We start from the raw sequence: 17,578 nt of genomic DNA, 5'->3' as shown, positions 1-17,578 counted from the left end.
TTCTTTCCATAAGTTCTAGCTTTAAATATAACTTACTGTATATAAAATTATATGGAATTTATCAGAAAAACTACTGACTGTGTAAAATTCGAAAAATATTTCTGATATCGACTACTACTGCTGAGGAACTGTAATGCAAGAGGAGGATGTCTCTCTACAACCAGCGTGAACAGTCCCCTACTGACATACAAGGTCCATGGATTCATGAGGTTGTCTCCATACCCGTATGCGTCCACCCGCTCGATACAATTTGAAACGAGACTCGTCCGACTAGGCAACATGCTTACAGTCATCAACATTCCAATGTCGGTGTTGACGGGCCCAGACGAAGTGTAAAGCTTCGTGTCGTGCAGTCATCAAGGATACACGAATGTGCCTTTGGCTCCGAAAGCCCATATCGATGAATTTCATTGAATGGTTTGCACGCTAACACTTGTTGATGGTCCAGCATTGAAATATGCAGCAATTTAGGGAAGGGTTGCACTTCTGTCGCGTTGAACGATTCTCTTCAGTCGCCGTTGGTCCTGTTCTTGCAGGATCTTTATCCGGCCGCAGCGATGTCGGAGATTTGATGTTTTATCGAATTCCTGATATTCACGGTACGCTCGTGATACGGGAAAGTCGCCACTTCATCGGTACCTCAGAAATTTTGTGTCCCGTAACTTGTGCGCCGACTATAATACCACGTTCAAACTCACTTAATTCTTGATAACCTGTCATTGTAGCAGTAGTGACCGATCTAACAGCTGCGCCAAACATTTGTTGTCGTACATTGGCGTTGCCGTCCGCAGTGCCGATTCTGCCTGTTTACATATCTCTGTATTTGGATACGCATGCCTATACCAGTTCCTTTCGTGCTTCACTGTATATGAAATCCTAAAAGTCAAATTTAAGTTGCCCCTGTAAGCAGTAAGATAGGCAATCTGCAACTGTGCTGGCCGCTATAGCCATTTAGTAACACATCCGCCAGGTAGCGATTATGATATTCCACCAGCGAGCAGCGATATGGATGTGGAATCGATTAGTCTCTCAGCACAACGTGCTGCAACAGACGTCTGCGACTATTTGTATTTTACTTGGCATCCGTAGTGAAATTTATTCCCTTGGAACTTTCAGGTTGAAGTCGCACATAACCGTGTCGCGGCTTATACCGCTTGTGAATATGTTCTGCATCAGCTTAATCTTTGCATAGTTAATGAACTTTCCTTCGTGGGTCACCACAGTCATGTAGAATTCTTTTGACAGAAATTTCCGCCATTTGACTGTCAACTGTTCCTTTAGTTTTACACAATCATGATTTCGTTTTTTTTTAGCCATTCTCAAGTGTATGTTGAAATGTTAAAATATGCTTATGTGACCCCTGCAGCTTCCTATGTAGGCCACCCGCTGTATAGTCGTGTAAGTCTGGTTGGCGAGTATTCAAGAGACAGCAAGAAGCTGCTAAGTTCATTTGCAATTTTTGTTATCAGTCGTGGAATGTCTGAGCAGATGAAGTCAATTTCGTTCAAGGGGCGTCTATACTGTTTTCAGTACTCTATTTCACAAATTACATGTACTTGAAGATTTGAAAATCACTGTAAACCTCGAAAAGTTAAAGGAATAACTGTTGAAGTGAATAAGGGAAATAGGTTTGTGGTAATGTCAGAGAAGGACTGTAACAACAAATTGAAGGAATTTCTTGAATAATATTAAAAGATAGCACCGTGACCCAACTAATAAATTCAGTTCTCTACACCAGAAACCATTAAATCTATGTAATGTTGTATTCAAAAAGATATAAATGAGAGAGTGCATATTAATGAGACCAAAATCGCCATCACTGGTGCTTAATCTAACGCCGAATAAAATGGATAATCTATTAGACTCATCGTAAATATTTTTGATACTCCAGCATATGCAGTTAACAAAAAACTAAAAATACTTCTTAAGTAACATTACACACAAAATACAGATGGCATTAATAAAAATAAAAATACACAAATACCCACAAATGGGAAATTTGTCTTATTTCATATATCAAACCTCTACACAAAAATACTGGCAACTGAGACAATTCATGTAGTTAAAAGTAACTTCCTAAAGGATAAGAGATACAGTCAAACTGAGCTGTATAAAACTATAGAACTCTTACAGGTAATCACTGCACACAATTACGTTTCATTCCAGGACGAAATTTGTTTTCAGTACAGTGGGGTGGATACAAGCTCATGTCTTGCCGATAATTTAGCCGGTGTATTTATTAATACAATTCCATAAAAGGTTTTTGGAGACAGCCAACAAGATAATTTATTATCACAGATACATCGATGGCAGCTCCAATTTTGTTTGACAGTATCATAGATGAAAGTAATATTAAGTACACTTAGTTCAACAGCTCTCATCAATAACGTAAATTTACTACAAAAGCAGGAAAAAACAGAAGCATCAACTTTTTGGACACAAAAGTTACTAGTGGAATGTGAAAACATAAATTTACTATATTTCGTAAAGCTACTTCCGTAGATGTAGTAGTCTATAACCAATTATGTCATCCCATGGCACAAAAATTGAAATAATTTCACTCAATGATCTGCAGAACAGTAAACTTACCTAAGCCTGGCGGCCAGAAACGACCTACTTCCATTTCGCGTGGCCTGTTGTAACCGCGACCGACGAACCGCCCATGCAGACGTAGCACAGACAGGAATGTGTGACGCAATACGTAAACTGAAAGCAAAAAATACAATTTTCAAACCATTGGTATTCCAAAACATAAGGACTGCATTTTACCATTGCCACAGTTCTTCAACACACACTGAACAAACTTTGTGTGGGGACCAAGGCTTACCTTCATCGCTTAACTTTATACGAAAATAGGCGAAGTATACTTTTTCAACAAAATTGGAAATGTTTTTTTGTTTCTTTTTAACGGTATAGTTATCACAAATGTAGCGGAAGCAGTCTGGCGAGTTTATACATCCTCTACTAGTCATTGTCCATTCTCCATCAAACAACTTCAAAACACAAGAAAACAGTCACTACTTTAAAGCACTAGTAACAACAACACGTGAACAGCACTGAGTGAAGAGGTACTGTGATCTGAAGGACAATAGCAGAAACCCACTGCATGGCGATGGCTGGGGAAGGGGCACCGCGACAGACAGGCACTGACATGAAAATACTGCTGGTTTCTCCTAATTACTCTTTATTTTACGTGTATCTAGTATAAAAACGGCTAAATAATAGTTTATGGAGATTCATAAAACCAAAATTCAAACTCACTAGAGTGGTGAAATATCGAAAAAAGCTAAAACTAGACAAGCAACTTGTGAAATAAATGTACTTGATGGAATTTTTTCACTATTTTTTTCAGAAATCAGGGTTGAAAACACTATAAAAATCAATAAATTTGAAACAATTTTATTGTCGCACACCTGTGTGACTAACAACTCCATGTACGGATTTGAAAAAAATACTGTTTTTTTTTTCGAAATTCAAAATTTCAAAAATGATGACGAAATTTTCTTTAGAAAATTGGATTTACCCACAAAATTCGACATGTCAAGATAAATTATATAATTTTTTTTTTTTTTTTTTTTTTGGCAGCTGGGATGAAACATCACCGGTACCTTCCCTTGAGCGAGTATGATGATAATTTATTATCGTCTTGCAAGGCAATAAAGTTGATAACATGCCGAGTCTAGAGACCTCAGCTGCCTGAAACTTCCGGTGTACTCCGATCACACAGCAATCGCAGGTGCGTAGCGACGTGAGAGGCCTGTGGTGTTCGCAGGTGAACTTCGGCGAGGTGTTCATCCCTCTGGGACTGGAGGTGCCCAAGGCGCGCGTCCTGCCCGAGTTCAAGCGGCTCGCGCACGGCCTGCGCTCGGGCAACATCAGCGTGCTCGACGCCAAGACCTTCTACATCCCCAACCTGCACTACGACGGCGCCGGGCCCGACGCCTACTTCTGGGTCGGCAACGGCACCGAACCCAGCCCTCTCGGCATCAAGGTGCCCAACGAGATAGGCAGGTAGGTCGGCGACCAGGGCACTCAACTGCCCTGCTGCGTCTCTTTAAGGTCTAAAACTCACCATCTATCTTGGCGAGGGAGAGGCACGCAGCAGCCAGTCGTAATCCTGTCAGTTTTTATTGCGCTTGCAAATCCAGACTTCAGTGCATTTTCGTTACATTTCAACAGACTCGCGGCAGTTAACGTCACCATATGCTCCTACAGGTGTATAGGCACAAGGACACGTAAACACTCTGCTGAATACGAAACACGTGAAAATTACAGCGCTGTTTCTCATGCGAAGCTCACAGATTGGAAGTGCCACAAATACTGCTTAAGACGAAAAATTGCGTAGCGTGAATTTGCAACCACGTTCCATCTCCGCTAACAATGAATTTCAGGACTTCAGTACATGTAACAAGATTCAAAAACACCACAACTAAATTGTTTACTAATTTTATAAAGAAATACTGTCGTCAAGATCTAGGCACCAGAATTTAGAGACATTTTAGGTGTATGCTAGCATATTTCCAAAATGACCACAGTAGATGCTCTGGAAATGAAATCGAAATGCGTCTGGTGAAAAGTACTCTTTAACTGCAGTAAGCTACAGGCAGAAGAAGCAATAATAATTTATTATAACAGCTGCTGCGGAAGATGACCATGAACGTATTACGAATAATGTTAAATTTTGTGTTTTTCATAACATAACTTTCTTTGATTTGACCGACTTTGTAGCGATGACAGATTTATTTATGGGTCGTTTCAAACGAAAATCGGTTGGTGGTGAAAGTACCACAATAGAAAATAAATGAGGATCTACTGGGAACCAAATGACAAGGGGAGTCTGAATACAGATTAAAACTCTTCTTGAAGAAGAACATCTGAAGTGGATGCAATCCTCGGTAAGGATGGTTCGCAAGGAATGATTTCTTAATTTTCTGCAGAAGAACCATTCACTGAATGCGACCCTGACCGCCTTCCTGGCCCACACCATGCAGGATCTTGGGCTTCGGGCATCTCTACAGGTCTGATTAGAAGCCTAAAGAACAGCATGTTATCTGTTGCCAGTAATGACTTTTTCTTTTTCTTAACCAGTTTAATAAATTGATAAGTATATGTGTCCTACATCATTGAAAAGTATGTTTTATGAAAAAGTTAAAATGGTTACTATTAAAATCAATCTTTCTAAAAAATATAATTTATGAGTGCTCATGTAAAGTTCAGTAATACGATATACACACCATTACTCTTGTAATGAACAATATCTAACATCAGTTGGAATCGAATGGAGACCACTGAGTCAAGAAAATCAAATTCAGTTACGAGCTGAATGAGTGAAGAAGCCAGGAGCACTGCGAGAAGAATCACACAGTGAGCCAACAGCCCAAAGAGTGAGGTGCCTCCTGAGTTGCCTTGTGATTCACTCCATGCGGAGTCAGGAGGGATAGGGGAACGGTGAGTGGCTGCAGAGAGGGGCAGACAGAGGATATGGCAAAAGTTCAAAGAAGGGCAGTTCAATTTGTAGTATCACGTAACACAGGAGAGAGCGTCTTGGTAACTATAAGTGAGATGGGGTGGCAGTCATTAAAACAAATGCTAACTTCGTTCCTGTGCGATCTTTTCACAGAATTTTAATCACCAACTTCTCCCCTAAAGGATAAAACATTTTTACTTTCGTTACATAGGGAAGAATGTGCAGTCTGATACAATAACATAAGTCAGAGCTTGTACATATGTTGTTATCTAAGCTTTCAATCATGCTAAAAAATTCAACTTGTGGATGTCGTCAATTTAATGTGATGAATTTGGTCGATGCAGTCGATTCCAGATCTCTGGTCCAAACGTTCACTTGTGCTGTTGGGTTTCTTAACTACGTGCAATGAAGGTATCCGTAAATCAAAATATATCTTCATAGCTCAGTATTTATTTCGGAAATAACTCACAAAAGGTACTCATGGTCACATCTGACATCAGAAACGTTTTAGCACTGCTGCCAACCTCACTTTGGTCGCTACTCGAAACACTCGAAAGTGTTGCAGAGCTATATGACATACAAAGTCATCCCACTGAAGTGAAGCTTGTTGTCGGTCCAATACATATTCAAAGACGTTCCTCTCTCCGCCAGCTTAACGGACGTGATGCCACAAAAAATGTACAAACACATACTTAACAAAAGAATTAAGAGCCTAACGCCTAACGTTATTTTAATTCATATTAAACGCCTCCCAAACAGGCCATGAAGGCCCAAAGATACCGACCGGCAGCCGTGTCATCCTCCGACCATAGACGTCACTGGATGCGGTATGGCGGGCCATGCGGGCCATGTGGTCAATTTACGAGACCGGAGCCGCTACTTCTCAATCAAGTAGCTCAAGGTTTTAAAATGGTTATGTAATTTGTAGTATGGATTTCTTAAAGGTTCCACCCCCCCCCCCCCCCCGCCCAAAAAAAAGAACATGTTTGCCCTCACTATCCTAAAATACACTTTCAGAATGGTTGCAAGGTATCAATGTTATCTGTTGTCATAAATATGTCTTATGTATAGAAATAGGGAATTCACTTGTCATAAACTTTGGTTACGGTCGAACAGTTTGTTGTTACGTGTCACGTTTGGCTTTACATCAATAATCGATTATGAAATTGTGTCACGCATTGAATGATTTAGGTGTCCCTTTTGCCTACGTGCTCTTCGAGAGTGGAACGAGCAAGAAATAGTCTGAATATGGTTCTATGCGTCTTTTGCCAAAGACTTAAATCTGAATTGCATTCATGTGGACCAGTGGGTCCCAACCTCTTTTAGCCCGTTACCCTGAGTGCAGTTAGACATTAGTTCCCCTGCATTGTTACTCTCCATTGCGGCACTTGCTTCACCTGCACACTTCAACCCCATCTAAAATCAAACGAGTTCAGACGTGTGCGCTGTAGGCCTACTTACACTGTTTGTGAATCACATGTTTTCTGGACTCCTTACTTCTGAACTGGTACAAACTGGACGACTTCAGACTGTTAATTCTTTGTATCTAATCAGTCTAATGATAATAATAATAATAATAATAATAATACTGTGTACAGCCTTACGTTGTTATGGTTTATCGCGCTTTTCATTCATTTGTCTTTTCCGAAGAGAGTAAGAAGCAATTCCTTGGCAACCGCAGGTACTATCTACAACTTTTTATTGAGATATTTAGCATCTGTTACGTATATATCATCAGCCATGATCGGAACAAAGCACAACATATGTGTGTAGTCGGTGGACTATATTAGGAATCGAACCTCCACGAGATTAATACTACTAATTGCGAAAAAGTGATTATTAACAAATTAAATACTCAAGATTAGAGTCGTAAAAAATTGTGATAGTGTTAATGATCTTTTGAACATAATTTAGTTTCGTGGCTGAAACAGAATCGAATCGTTTCGTTTTACCCCTCAGAAAATCTCATTTTACCCCCATGTTGGGAACCACTGATGTAGACGAAGACGTAGTTTTACTGGGACTGTGGCGACTACGTTGTGCTACTGAACCACCTCACGCCTGTGTGTGTGTGTGTGTGTGTGTGTGTGTGTGTGTGTGTGTGTGTGTGTACAGTGTAACGAGCGGGCCACGCACGTGTTGCAGCCTGGACCCGCTGCGCGGCTACCAGGGTGAGGACATCGAGATCCAGCTGCCGGGCAACCTGACGGTGTACGACATCGACTGGCTGGCCGTGTGGTGCGTGCAGTACCGCCACAACTTCGGCCACGTGCTCATCCCCAAGGACCTGGACGTGCCGCCGGCCCTGGGGCAGACCAAGATCACTGTGAGTAGTCGCGCCGCCCGCTGCCGCGACAACCACTCGCTGCAGTATATCAGCCTCTCTGGTGTAGCGTCGCAGCTACTTTTTTCACCGCGTTGCTTACACAGGCCATTTCAGATTTGGGCTTGGAAGCAAAGACAGTGCTCCTTACGTCCAATAATTAATACATAGTCTTCACGGCACTTACTTACTTGTTATATAATGTTTTGTTAAATATATGTGGAACAAATTGTTGACGGTGTACAGCAGCAACGAGTCTCAAATTAATTTTAGGTTACATTATTAAAAAAAAGTACCGTTACCGGTTTCGAACTGATACAGTTCGGCATCAGACGGCTGACATGCCTTCGTCAAAACACATGTTACTTTCGTTTATAGGCGAGTTGCCCTAGGACATACCGTAATTCACAGTTAGAAAAGTGTAGTAATGATGGTTCCGCAACATACTTCGGTAAAGAAGCAGTTTACTTGAAATGTCCGCCTGGAATACTTGTTTTTACAATTTTTCTCCTATGAATCGTTTTACATTATTGTTCGTATTTTCACACACACACACACACACACACACACACACACACACACACAGGCGCACGCGAGCGCACAAACAAACACACACACACACACACAAGGGGGCGTGTGGGTGTTGATTTCCGTTTATAAACTGTTGTTGGGCCAGAAAACAAATTACCAATGCCCATCAAGTGTTCTGACTCACTTATGACACTTAAAACAAATACAAGACCGCTACAAAGTATATTAGTTCCAAATAAGTTGCGATACGGTGATACCATGCAAAGGTACCGAATTTCGGAAAAAGGAAGCGTATATTACTCCTACATTAAATAGAAGACACATTTTACAGTCAGTATGGTGAATTAAACACAGATAAGTAGATAATTATTGATTTACAGCATCAAAAAAACTATTTTGATAAACTGTAGAGAAATAAATGTGGATAAGAAGGTATGCAAAAACCTCATATCCTCTTCAGTGGTTCGGGGAAAGTTTCAAACCTAGGCAACCGAATCCTCCATCCTGCACCAAAATCTTTAGCAGGTGGTCGACCTGTACGAGGTGGTAAAACTCATCACCATGGTCTTCAAACCGCAGCTTTACATTACTATGAAATGAGTTCATCATTTCGAAAGTGATGTACTATCTGCGTAAAGTGTGTTTCTATAAAAATGATACAAACACTAAAGGACGACAGAGATTTATCACTTTGAGATATGTAGGTATACATTACGAGGGGTACCGACAGGAATCTCAGCACTGAATACGGCCTAATGTGTATATTGACGTCGCAAGTCATCATACAATGGTATGTAAGGCTGCAGTCTTCTCCGTTTTCGAGAGACACTCGACGTCTTCGTTATTCTAGCTGAGAAGACAGATTATTCTAAGCTCTTTAAACACCTTATTCCTGGAGATTTGAGTAAAAAAAAACTGTGTTTAAACCGAAAGTGTACCGTCGACCAGACTTAAGACAATTTACTGACTTAGCAGACATGGTATTCCTGTATAGCCGACAGATGGGATCGAGACAGGTAACCACGTAGGAGACATCAGATTAAAACCATGGTAACAAAATTATTCCCACAGTCAAAGAAAATAGCGCAGGTGGCACCACTTCATAACGACCGAAAGGTTCAACGAACTATACGGACCCCCGACTGGGAAAAGCGTAGGTGAAACGGATTCAACCTACATTCAATAAATCGTACATGAACTGTGTGCTATGCACAGTACAGTATGGAAAGTAGTACCGAATCTGATGTTTTATTCCTACAATTAACAGAAAGTGTCGTCTTTCCCTCGTGCTGACTTAGAATCTCGCGTGGTGTTGAACCAATGGGTTTTCCAGCGCTGTATGTTCGATCCTCAGTTTCCCGCATAAGTACAGAGCTGCTGTAAACGATTCATTTGTTTTTTTCCAAATTATTACAAGAACAAATTCATCCATGAATAGAACCGTAAAATGACCGAGTTCCCATTGTACTCACTTTTGGCGTTACGAGTGCAGTTGCTTGCCAAAATGGCGATAAGGCACGAAAACAGCATTTCCCCGCCTAGTTGACATTCAGCGACGAACCAACATCCCATTTATCTAGAATGGTTACCTGTTCTGATAGTATCATCTTCTGTAAATTATGCACATAAATAATGTATTACAAAATAGTGTAAAGATGGATTTTTATCAACAGCAGACGAAGAGTGAAAAAAAAGGATTCCTCGTCTCAAATTGATACATCTGCCCTTCTCCATCGTCTCTGGAAGTATCACCATCATGAAAACACTTAATACATTCATATTCGTTACAAAATCACATCAGTTACTAGAGGAAGGCTTCAGATACGGCCAACCGTTCGGCTCATGATCCACAAGCCGTTTGTGTACCTCCTAAAATGAAGGATTGTAAGATATTTTGGTTTTCTACCACCATTTTTGGAGAAAATCGCGTATTAAGTTCATGACGCGCAATCAACTTAAAATTAACAAACGATAAATAAATTAAAACTGACCAGTTTTCGTCATATATGGGGTCTGGAAACGCGTCCATTCCGAGAAATCGACAAAAGAAACTTTTACGGTTGTCCCTTATGTGCTCATAAGTCCTTCAGTTGTACAAGAGGTCAAACATTCAACGAAGCACATCACTTGCTCCAAATCCTGGAAATCGACGATTTCTGTTTACAGAACGTATGTTCAGAACGTTATAAAATCATACTTCCTGTTCCACATTAGATTGCTAGGGTCGACAGACATACACCGTCATGTACGATGAAATATTTGTACAGGGGGTGGGCAGATGGGCGTAAACACCACCAACACAACACATTACCACGCCTAATGCGGTGTATGAAAACCGTTGGCATTCCAAGCAACTTCCTGGTCGTCTCGGAATTGATAAATTCTGGCCCTGTACTCTTTTCAAGGGACTCTTATACCATTCTTTCTGCAAAATAATGGTAGTTGTAGGCAACGACGATTGAGGGGGATACTCGTCACGCACTGTTCTCTGCGAAGTACACCACAAAGCACAGTGATACTGAGATTTGGTAACTGTGGTGTCCATGAGAAATACGCACCTCTATTCCAGCCATGTAATGTTTACTTTTATCGCCAAGTTAAGAAAAAATTATTTCCTGGTTTCATAATTGCAGTTTATCCAGCGGGAATTCCACATTAACGATTCACAGAAAAATTCATGACTATCTTTTTGCTCCGATTTTTTCGGGAGAAGTTATCGTATCCATGTTATGCTTCACAATTAATTCCCGAAAAAGAAATATTTTTAAATGTAAATAAACTCTTTTTTGCCGAATTTTGGGAAGGAACGTTCTTTATTACTAGAAGACTGCATAAATTGAACATTCTTGATATCATGAATATATTTGCTTCGAATATTGGTGCAGGTAATATTCATCTAGTTTTTGGAAGGAAATGTGAGTAGACATATAAATATGTAACATACAAAAAGGCGATTGTAAAACGACCAGAATCAAGATATTCATTTTTATTGACTTACCTTGTTGTTTTATTATTGATTTATTTACCTTATTCCCACCAATTTTGATACGGAGAAAAATATAGCTGAGAAACCTGCAGACTGCATAGAGAAGCCGAACACAACTCCTCCCTCTCAAGTATTTTGCCTCGCTAACTCGGCTAGCACCGTTTTCTTTGAAGGACTTTAACTTGATTGATTACATAAGCGGCAGGTGAGAAAGTTTCTTTTGCCGATTTTTCGGAAAATATGCGTTGTGGTCTCCATGTGTGATGAAAATCTATTGGTTCCGCACCATGAACTTTAGGGGTGGTTTTCTCAGAAACGAGGTGACAGTGAGCCAAATATCTTAGAGTCCTTCATATACGGTGCAAGTTGCCTAACATGAATAGCTTTGGCCGAGTCTGACGCCTCCCACTTGTTAGAATTGTCGCTGCGAAGCACGTCAAGCGAAGAAAGCAGAAATGGCTATTTTTTGCGCTTTTCCACAACGCCGGTAGCAGGAGATAGGTGAGTGCAGTCATCTCACCTTCAAGGCGTATGGTACATTCTCTATGCAAGGACGCTTCTTCAGTTTTGGTAAAGCTCACTTACCACAAAGAGGCAAGCGGCAACTTTGTGCAGTCGAGACCCTGTGATTGCTGTTACCTGTGGTTTTAATGTTTCTAATTGGTACCTACTTCCTTTTTTGCATGTCTTTCATGTGGTGTTCGCCAGCCGCCGTGGTGGTACTATCCCGTAAGTAACAGAAAACATTCGTAGACTGCATGAGCATGCTAATTAGCTAGCGAGAATCAAGTTTCAAGACAGACTGATTTTCACTCTTGATTTCTATAAATGACTTACTGGACACTAATGGTCGTAAGGAATGTGATAGTTGCCATGCAGAGAACCTTGTTACTAGGAAAAACTTACCATTTATAAAAGGGGCCATAGTTTGAAATTGCTGTCATTCTACCGTTAAAACCACAAGCACTTGCGGAAATTGGCAATCAAATACCAGAAAATATTAGTTTTATACACATCTCTCAATCTCTATATACGATGTAACTAAAAGTAAAAAACAATAATGTATTCTGACATGTAATACAAATCGGTTTAGCTTTCCTAGGCCGCACAAGTTCATGAGTGAGAGAATAAGCTTAACATCAATTACGTATCAGACTTCATCAAAACTACACTCCTGGAAATGGAAAAAAGAACACATTGACACCGGTGTGTCAGACCCACCATACTTGCTCCGGACACTGCGAGAGGGCTGTACAAGCAATGATCACACGCACGGCACAGCGGACACACCAGGAACCGCGGTGTTGGCCGTCGAATGGCGCTAGCTGCGCAGCATTTGTGCACCGCCGCCGTCAGTGTCAGCCAGTTTGCCGTGGCATACGGAGCTCCATCGCAGTCTTTAACACTGGTAGCATGCCGCGACAGCGTGGACGTGAACCGTATGTGCAGTTGACGGACTTTGAGCGAGGGCGTATAGTGGGCATGCGGGAGGCCGGGTGGACGTACCGCCGAATTGCTCAACACGTGGGGCGTGAGGTCTCCACAGTGCATCGATGTTGTCGCCAGTGGTCGGCGGAAGGTGCACTTGCCCGTCGACCTGGGACCGGACCGCAGCGACGCACGGATGCACGCCAAGACCGTAGGATCCTACGATGTGCCGTAAGGGACCGTACCGCCACTTCCCAGCAAATTAGGGACACTGTTGCTCCTGGGGTATCGGCGAGGACCATTCGCAACCGTCTCCATGAAGCTGGGCTACGGTCCCGCACACCGTTAGGCCGTCTTCCGCTCACGCCCCAACATCGTGCAGCCCGCCTCCAGTGGTGTCGCGACAGGCGTGAATGGAGGGACGAATGGAGACGTGTCGTCTTCAGCGATGAGAGTCGCTTCTGCCTTGGTGCCAATGATGGTCGTATGCGTGTTTGGCTCCGTGCAGGTGAGCGCCACAATCAGGACTGCATACGACCGAGGCACACAGGGCCAACACCCGGCATCATGGTGTGGGGAGCGATCTCCTACACTGGCCGTACACCTCTGGTGATCGTCGAGGGGACACTGAATAGTGCACGATACATCCAAACAGTCATCGAACCCATCGTTCTACCATTCCTAGACCGGCAGGGGAACTTGCTGTTCCAACAGGACAATGCTCGTCCGCATGTATCCCGTGCCACCCAACGTGCTCTAGAAGGTGTAAGTCAACTACCCTGTCCAGCAAGATCTCCGGATCTGTCCCCCATTGAGCATGTTTGGGACTGGATGAAGCGTCGTCTCACGCGGTCTGCACGGTCAGCACGAACGCTGGTCCAACTGAGGCGCCAGGTGGGAATGGCATGGCAAGCCGTTCCACAGGACTACATCCAGCATCTCTACGATCGTCTCCATGGGAGAATAGCAGCCTGCATTGCTGCGAAAGGTGGATATACACTGTACTAGTGCCGACATTGTGCATGCTCTGTTGCCTGTGTCTATTTGCCTGTGGTTCTGTCAGTGTGATCATGTGATTTATCTGACCCCAGGAATGTGTCAATAAAGTTTCCCCTTCCTGGGACAATGAATTCACGGTGTTCTTATTTCAATTTCCAGGAGTGTATATAGCATTTAGCTATTCACTAAAAACTACTGAAGTCAATTTAGCGAGATTGAAATTCTTAGAATAAGTTAGCGGTAGATTTTTCTCAGTAAAGCTGAATATACGGGAACTTTGAAACTGTATGTCTGTATGTCCGATCGCCGGCCGGTGTGGCAGTGCGGTTCTAGGCGCTAGTCTGGAACCGCGTGACCGCTACGGTCGCAGGTTCTAATCCTGCCTCGGGCATGGATGTGTGTGACGTCCTTAGGTTAGTTAGGTTTATGTAGTTCTAAGTTCTAGGGGACTGATGTCCTCAGACTATAAGTACCATAGTGCTCAGAGCCATTTCAACCATTTTTTTTTATATGTCCGATCATCGGGAAGAGGGGGGGGGGGGGGGAGGAGGCGGGAGGGAGGGATGGGGAAGGTGTGCCCTTGACCTGACGTTGCTATAAAAATGTTGTTGGTTATTACGTTTGACTTCATGGATCCATGCAGTCCGACATTAGGCCACTGCCACATCTGAATGCCTCACAGATCTGAACTGTGTACGATTCGACCAGTTGGTGAAATGGGTGCTCAACATGAGCCCCCTTTCGAATTCTGACAGGTGTTGATATGGCTGTCTCGCCTGTGGCATCTCTGTGCCCTCCCCAGTGGTCATTCGCTGTCCTCTACTAGGTCTAGTAAAAACTATAAACAGGAACAACACTACTGCTTTCTGGGGGCTCATAAAAACTACATATTGCATGTTGTACCACCGTACAGCGAGACCTTCAGAGGTGGTTATCCAGATTACCGTACACGCCGGTACCTCTAATACCGAGTAGCACGTCCTCTTGCATTGATGCATGGCTGTATTCGTCGTGGCATACTATCCACAAGCTCATCAAGGCACTGTTGATCCAGACTGTCCCATTCCTCAACCGCGATGCGGCGTAGATTCCCTCAGAGTGGTTGGTCAGTCACGTAGTACAAAAACAGCCCTTTTCAGTATATCCCAGGATGTTCGATAGGGTTCATGTCTGGAGAACATGCTGACCACTCTAGTAGAGCGATGTCGTTATCCTGAAGGAAGTCATTCACAAGATGTTCACGATGGGGGTGCGAATTACGCCCATGAAGACAAATGACTCGCCAATATGCTGCCGATATGGTTGCGCTATCGGTCGGAGGATGGCATCCACGTATAGTACAGCCGTTACAGCGCCTTCCATGACCACCAGTGGCGTACGTCGGCCCCACATAATGCCACCCCAAAACAGCAAGGAACCTCCACCTTGCTGCACTCGCTGGACAGTATGCCTAAGGCGTTCAACCTGACTGGGGTGCCTCCAAACACGCCTCCGACGATTGTCTGGTTGAAGGCACATGCGACGCTCATCGGTGAAGAGAACGTGATGCCAATCGTGAGCGGTCCATTCCGCATGTTGTTGGGTCCATCTGTACCGCGCTGCATGACGTCGTGGTTGCAAAGATGGACCTCGCCATGGACGTCGGGAGTGAAGTTACGCATCAAGCAGCCTACTTCGCACAGATTGAGTCGTAACACTACGTCCTGTGGCTGCACGAAAAGCACTATTCAACATGGTGGCGTTGCTGTCATGGTTCCTCCGAGCCGTAATCCGTATATAGCGGCCACGCACTGCAGAAGTAGCCCTTGGGCGGCCTGAGCGAGGCATGTCATCGACAGTTCCTGACTCTCTGCGTCTCCTCCATGTCCTAACAACATCGCTTTGGTTCACTCCCAGATGCCTGGACACTTCCCTTGCTGAGAACCCTTCCTGGCACAAAGCATCAATGCGGACGCGATCGAACAGCAGTACTGACTGCCTAGGCATGGTTGAACTACAGGCAACACGAGCCTTCTATCCCCTTCCTGGTGGAATGCCTGGAGCTGATTGGCTGTTGGATCCCCTCCGTCTAATAGGCTCTGCTCCTGCATGGTTGTTTGCATCTTTGGGTGGGTTCAGTGACATGTCTGAAGAGTCAAAGGGACCGTGTCTGTGGTACAATATCCAAAATCAACGTGTATCTTCAGGAGTTCCGGAAACTGGGGAGATGCAAAAGTTATATATATTATTCCTGACAGTGTACATTGAAACATATATGTCCACATAGATGTGTTTTTGTTATATTTAAATTTCTTGACATTTATTACTAAATACGTGAATAAAAAAAAGAGAAAAATATTTACATAGGCTCCCTAAAGCTTTATATTTACACATAGCGACCACATTGTTGAATTCAGGAGAATGATTCATATTTTGTAATAAAATGGAACACCTGCAGCCATCCTTTTATTGCTACCAGTTTCGGTGCTTTAGTGCACTGACTTAAGGGCTGTATGCCTACAGAATAATGATAGCATTGTCAGTTTACCACCCACGCCATACACAGACAGATTAAAAACAGAATAAGAATCAAGGACAAGACTACAAGTGAATTTACAGTAATCATTTGATAAAAGCAACAAATGTATCCATTGTCACGTAGCTAAAGTATACCATAACGAATTTCCAGTCCACACATTGTAGAATCCTTTTTATTACTAACTTAATTAATACTAATACTAATAATAATAATAAATCATGGAATATTTAATTAATGAAATTATTAATAAACAGTATATCTTTACAATATATGCAGTGGAAATTCGCGTCGTGCCGGGTTAGCCGAAACTGCTAATGCACTGCTTCCTGGGCCCAGAACGAATCCGCCCAGCGGATGTCGTTTTTAGGCCGTTTTCCACATCTCAGAAGGTGAATACCAGGCTGGTCCGCATGTCCCACCTCAGTTACCCTACTTGCAGACATCTGAAAACGTTCAGACTATTTCATGGCTTACGCTAGACGTAGACAGCTGGGGTACACTTCTTCCGTCTCAGGAGGCTACGGGGTGGTGACAGGGAGGGCATCCGACCACCCTCTGACACTAACATTGCCAAATCCATAGTAACAATCCCGACCCTGCACTGCAGTGGAACAAAGCCCCAAAACAATGATACAGTGGAAATTCGTAATGGTACACTTTAGTTATGTGACAATGGATGTATCCGTTGCTTTTATCAAATGATTACTGTAAATTCAATTGTAGAGTCTTGCCCTTGATTCTTATTCTGTTTTTAATCTGTCTGTGTTGCATGGCTGGTAAACTGACGATGCTGTCATTATTGTTTATGCATACAGTCCTGAAGACGGTGTACTGAAGCATCAAAACTGGTAGCCATAAAATGAACGACATCATAAGGACGGCTGTAGGTGTTCCATTTTATTACATTAGTGAACAGCCGAAGTCTGTCAGACCTCCAATCACAAGGATGGACATACAAAAAATACTAATATTTTGTCCCTTGATCTTAAACACAACCCAGCATCACTTTTTGTACATGAGAATTACGTCAGAAGCGTCCCACGCAGCTAGTGAGAAGTGTGCCGTGTTTCCCCAGACGAGCAGCACGGCGCCAGCGCCCGGCGACGTGGAGGAGGTGGGCTCGGGCAACTGCCGCCAGCTGCTGGGAGACCGCCTCCAGGTGCGCTGGCAGATGATGGCCGACGGCGTGCAGGTGCAGCTGGACGCGCGCATTCGCGAGGACCAGTACGTCGCCTTCGGGCTCAGCGGCGAGCAGGGCAGGTCAGTAGCTCGCCGCCGCGCTCTGCTGGCGCTGCAGTCGCGCCGTGGCGTCGCGTCGCCTTCTCT

General features: G+C 43.3%; 1 protein-coding gene across 1 annotated transcript in view; it reads left to right on the top strand.

Annotated features, from left to right (window-relative positions):
• Window positions 1-17,578, top strand: part of LOC126355813 (protein Skeletor, isoforms B/C) — a 647,689-nt gene that overhangs the window by 528,090 nt on the left and 102,021 nt on the right. The window contains exons 5-7 of the mRNA XM_050006254.1: window positions 3,773-4,011; window positions 7,613-7,793; window positions 17,328-17,512. Of these exons, the coding sequence (XP_049862211.1) occupies window positions 3,773-4,011; window positions 7,613-7,793; window positions 17,328-17,512 (605 nt within the window). The remainder of the gene's footprint in view (window positions 1-3,772; window positions 4,012-7,612; window positions 7,794-17,327; window positions 17,513-17,578) is intronic.

This window comes from Schistocerca gregaria, chromosome 3 (genome assembly GCF_023897955.1).
Source record: "Schistocerca gregaria isolate iqSchGreg1 chromosome 3, iqSchGreg1.2, whole genome shotgun sequence".
Classification (NCBI taxonomy): Eukaryota; Metazoa; Arthropoda; class Insecta; order Orthoptera; family Acrididae; genus Schistocerca; species Schistocerca gregaria.
Note: the sequence above shows the minus strand (reverse complement) of the source record. Positions and strands in the feature narration are given on the sequence as shown.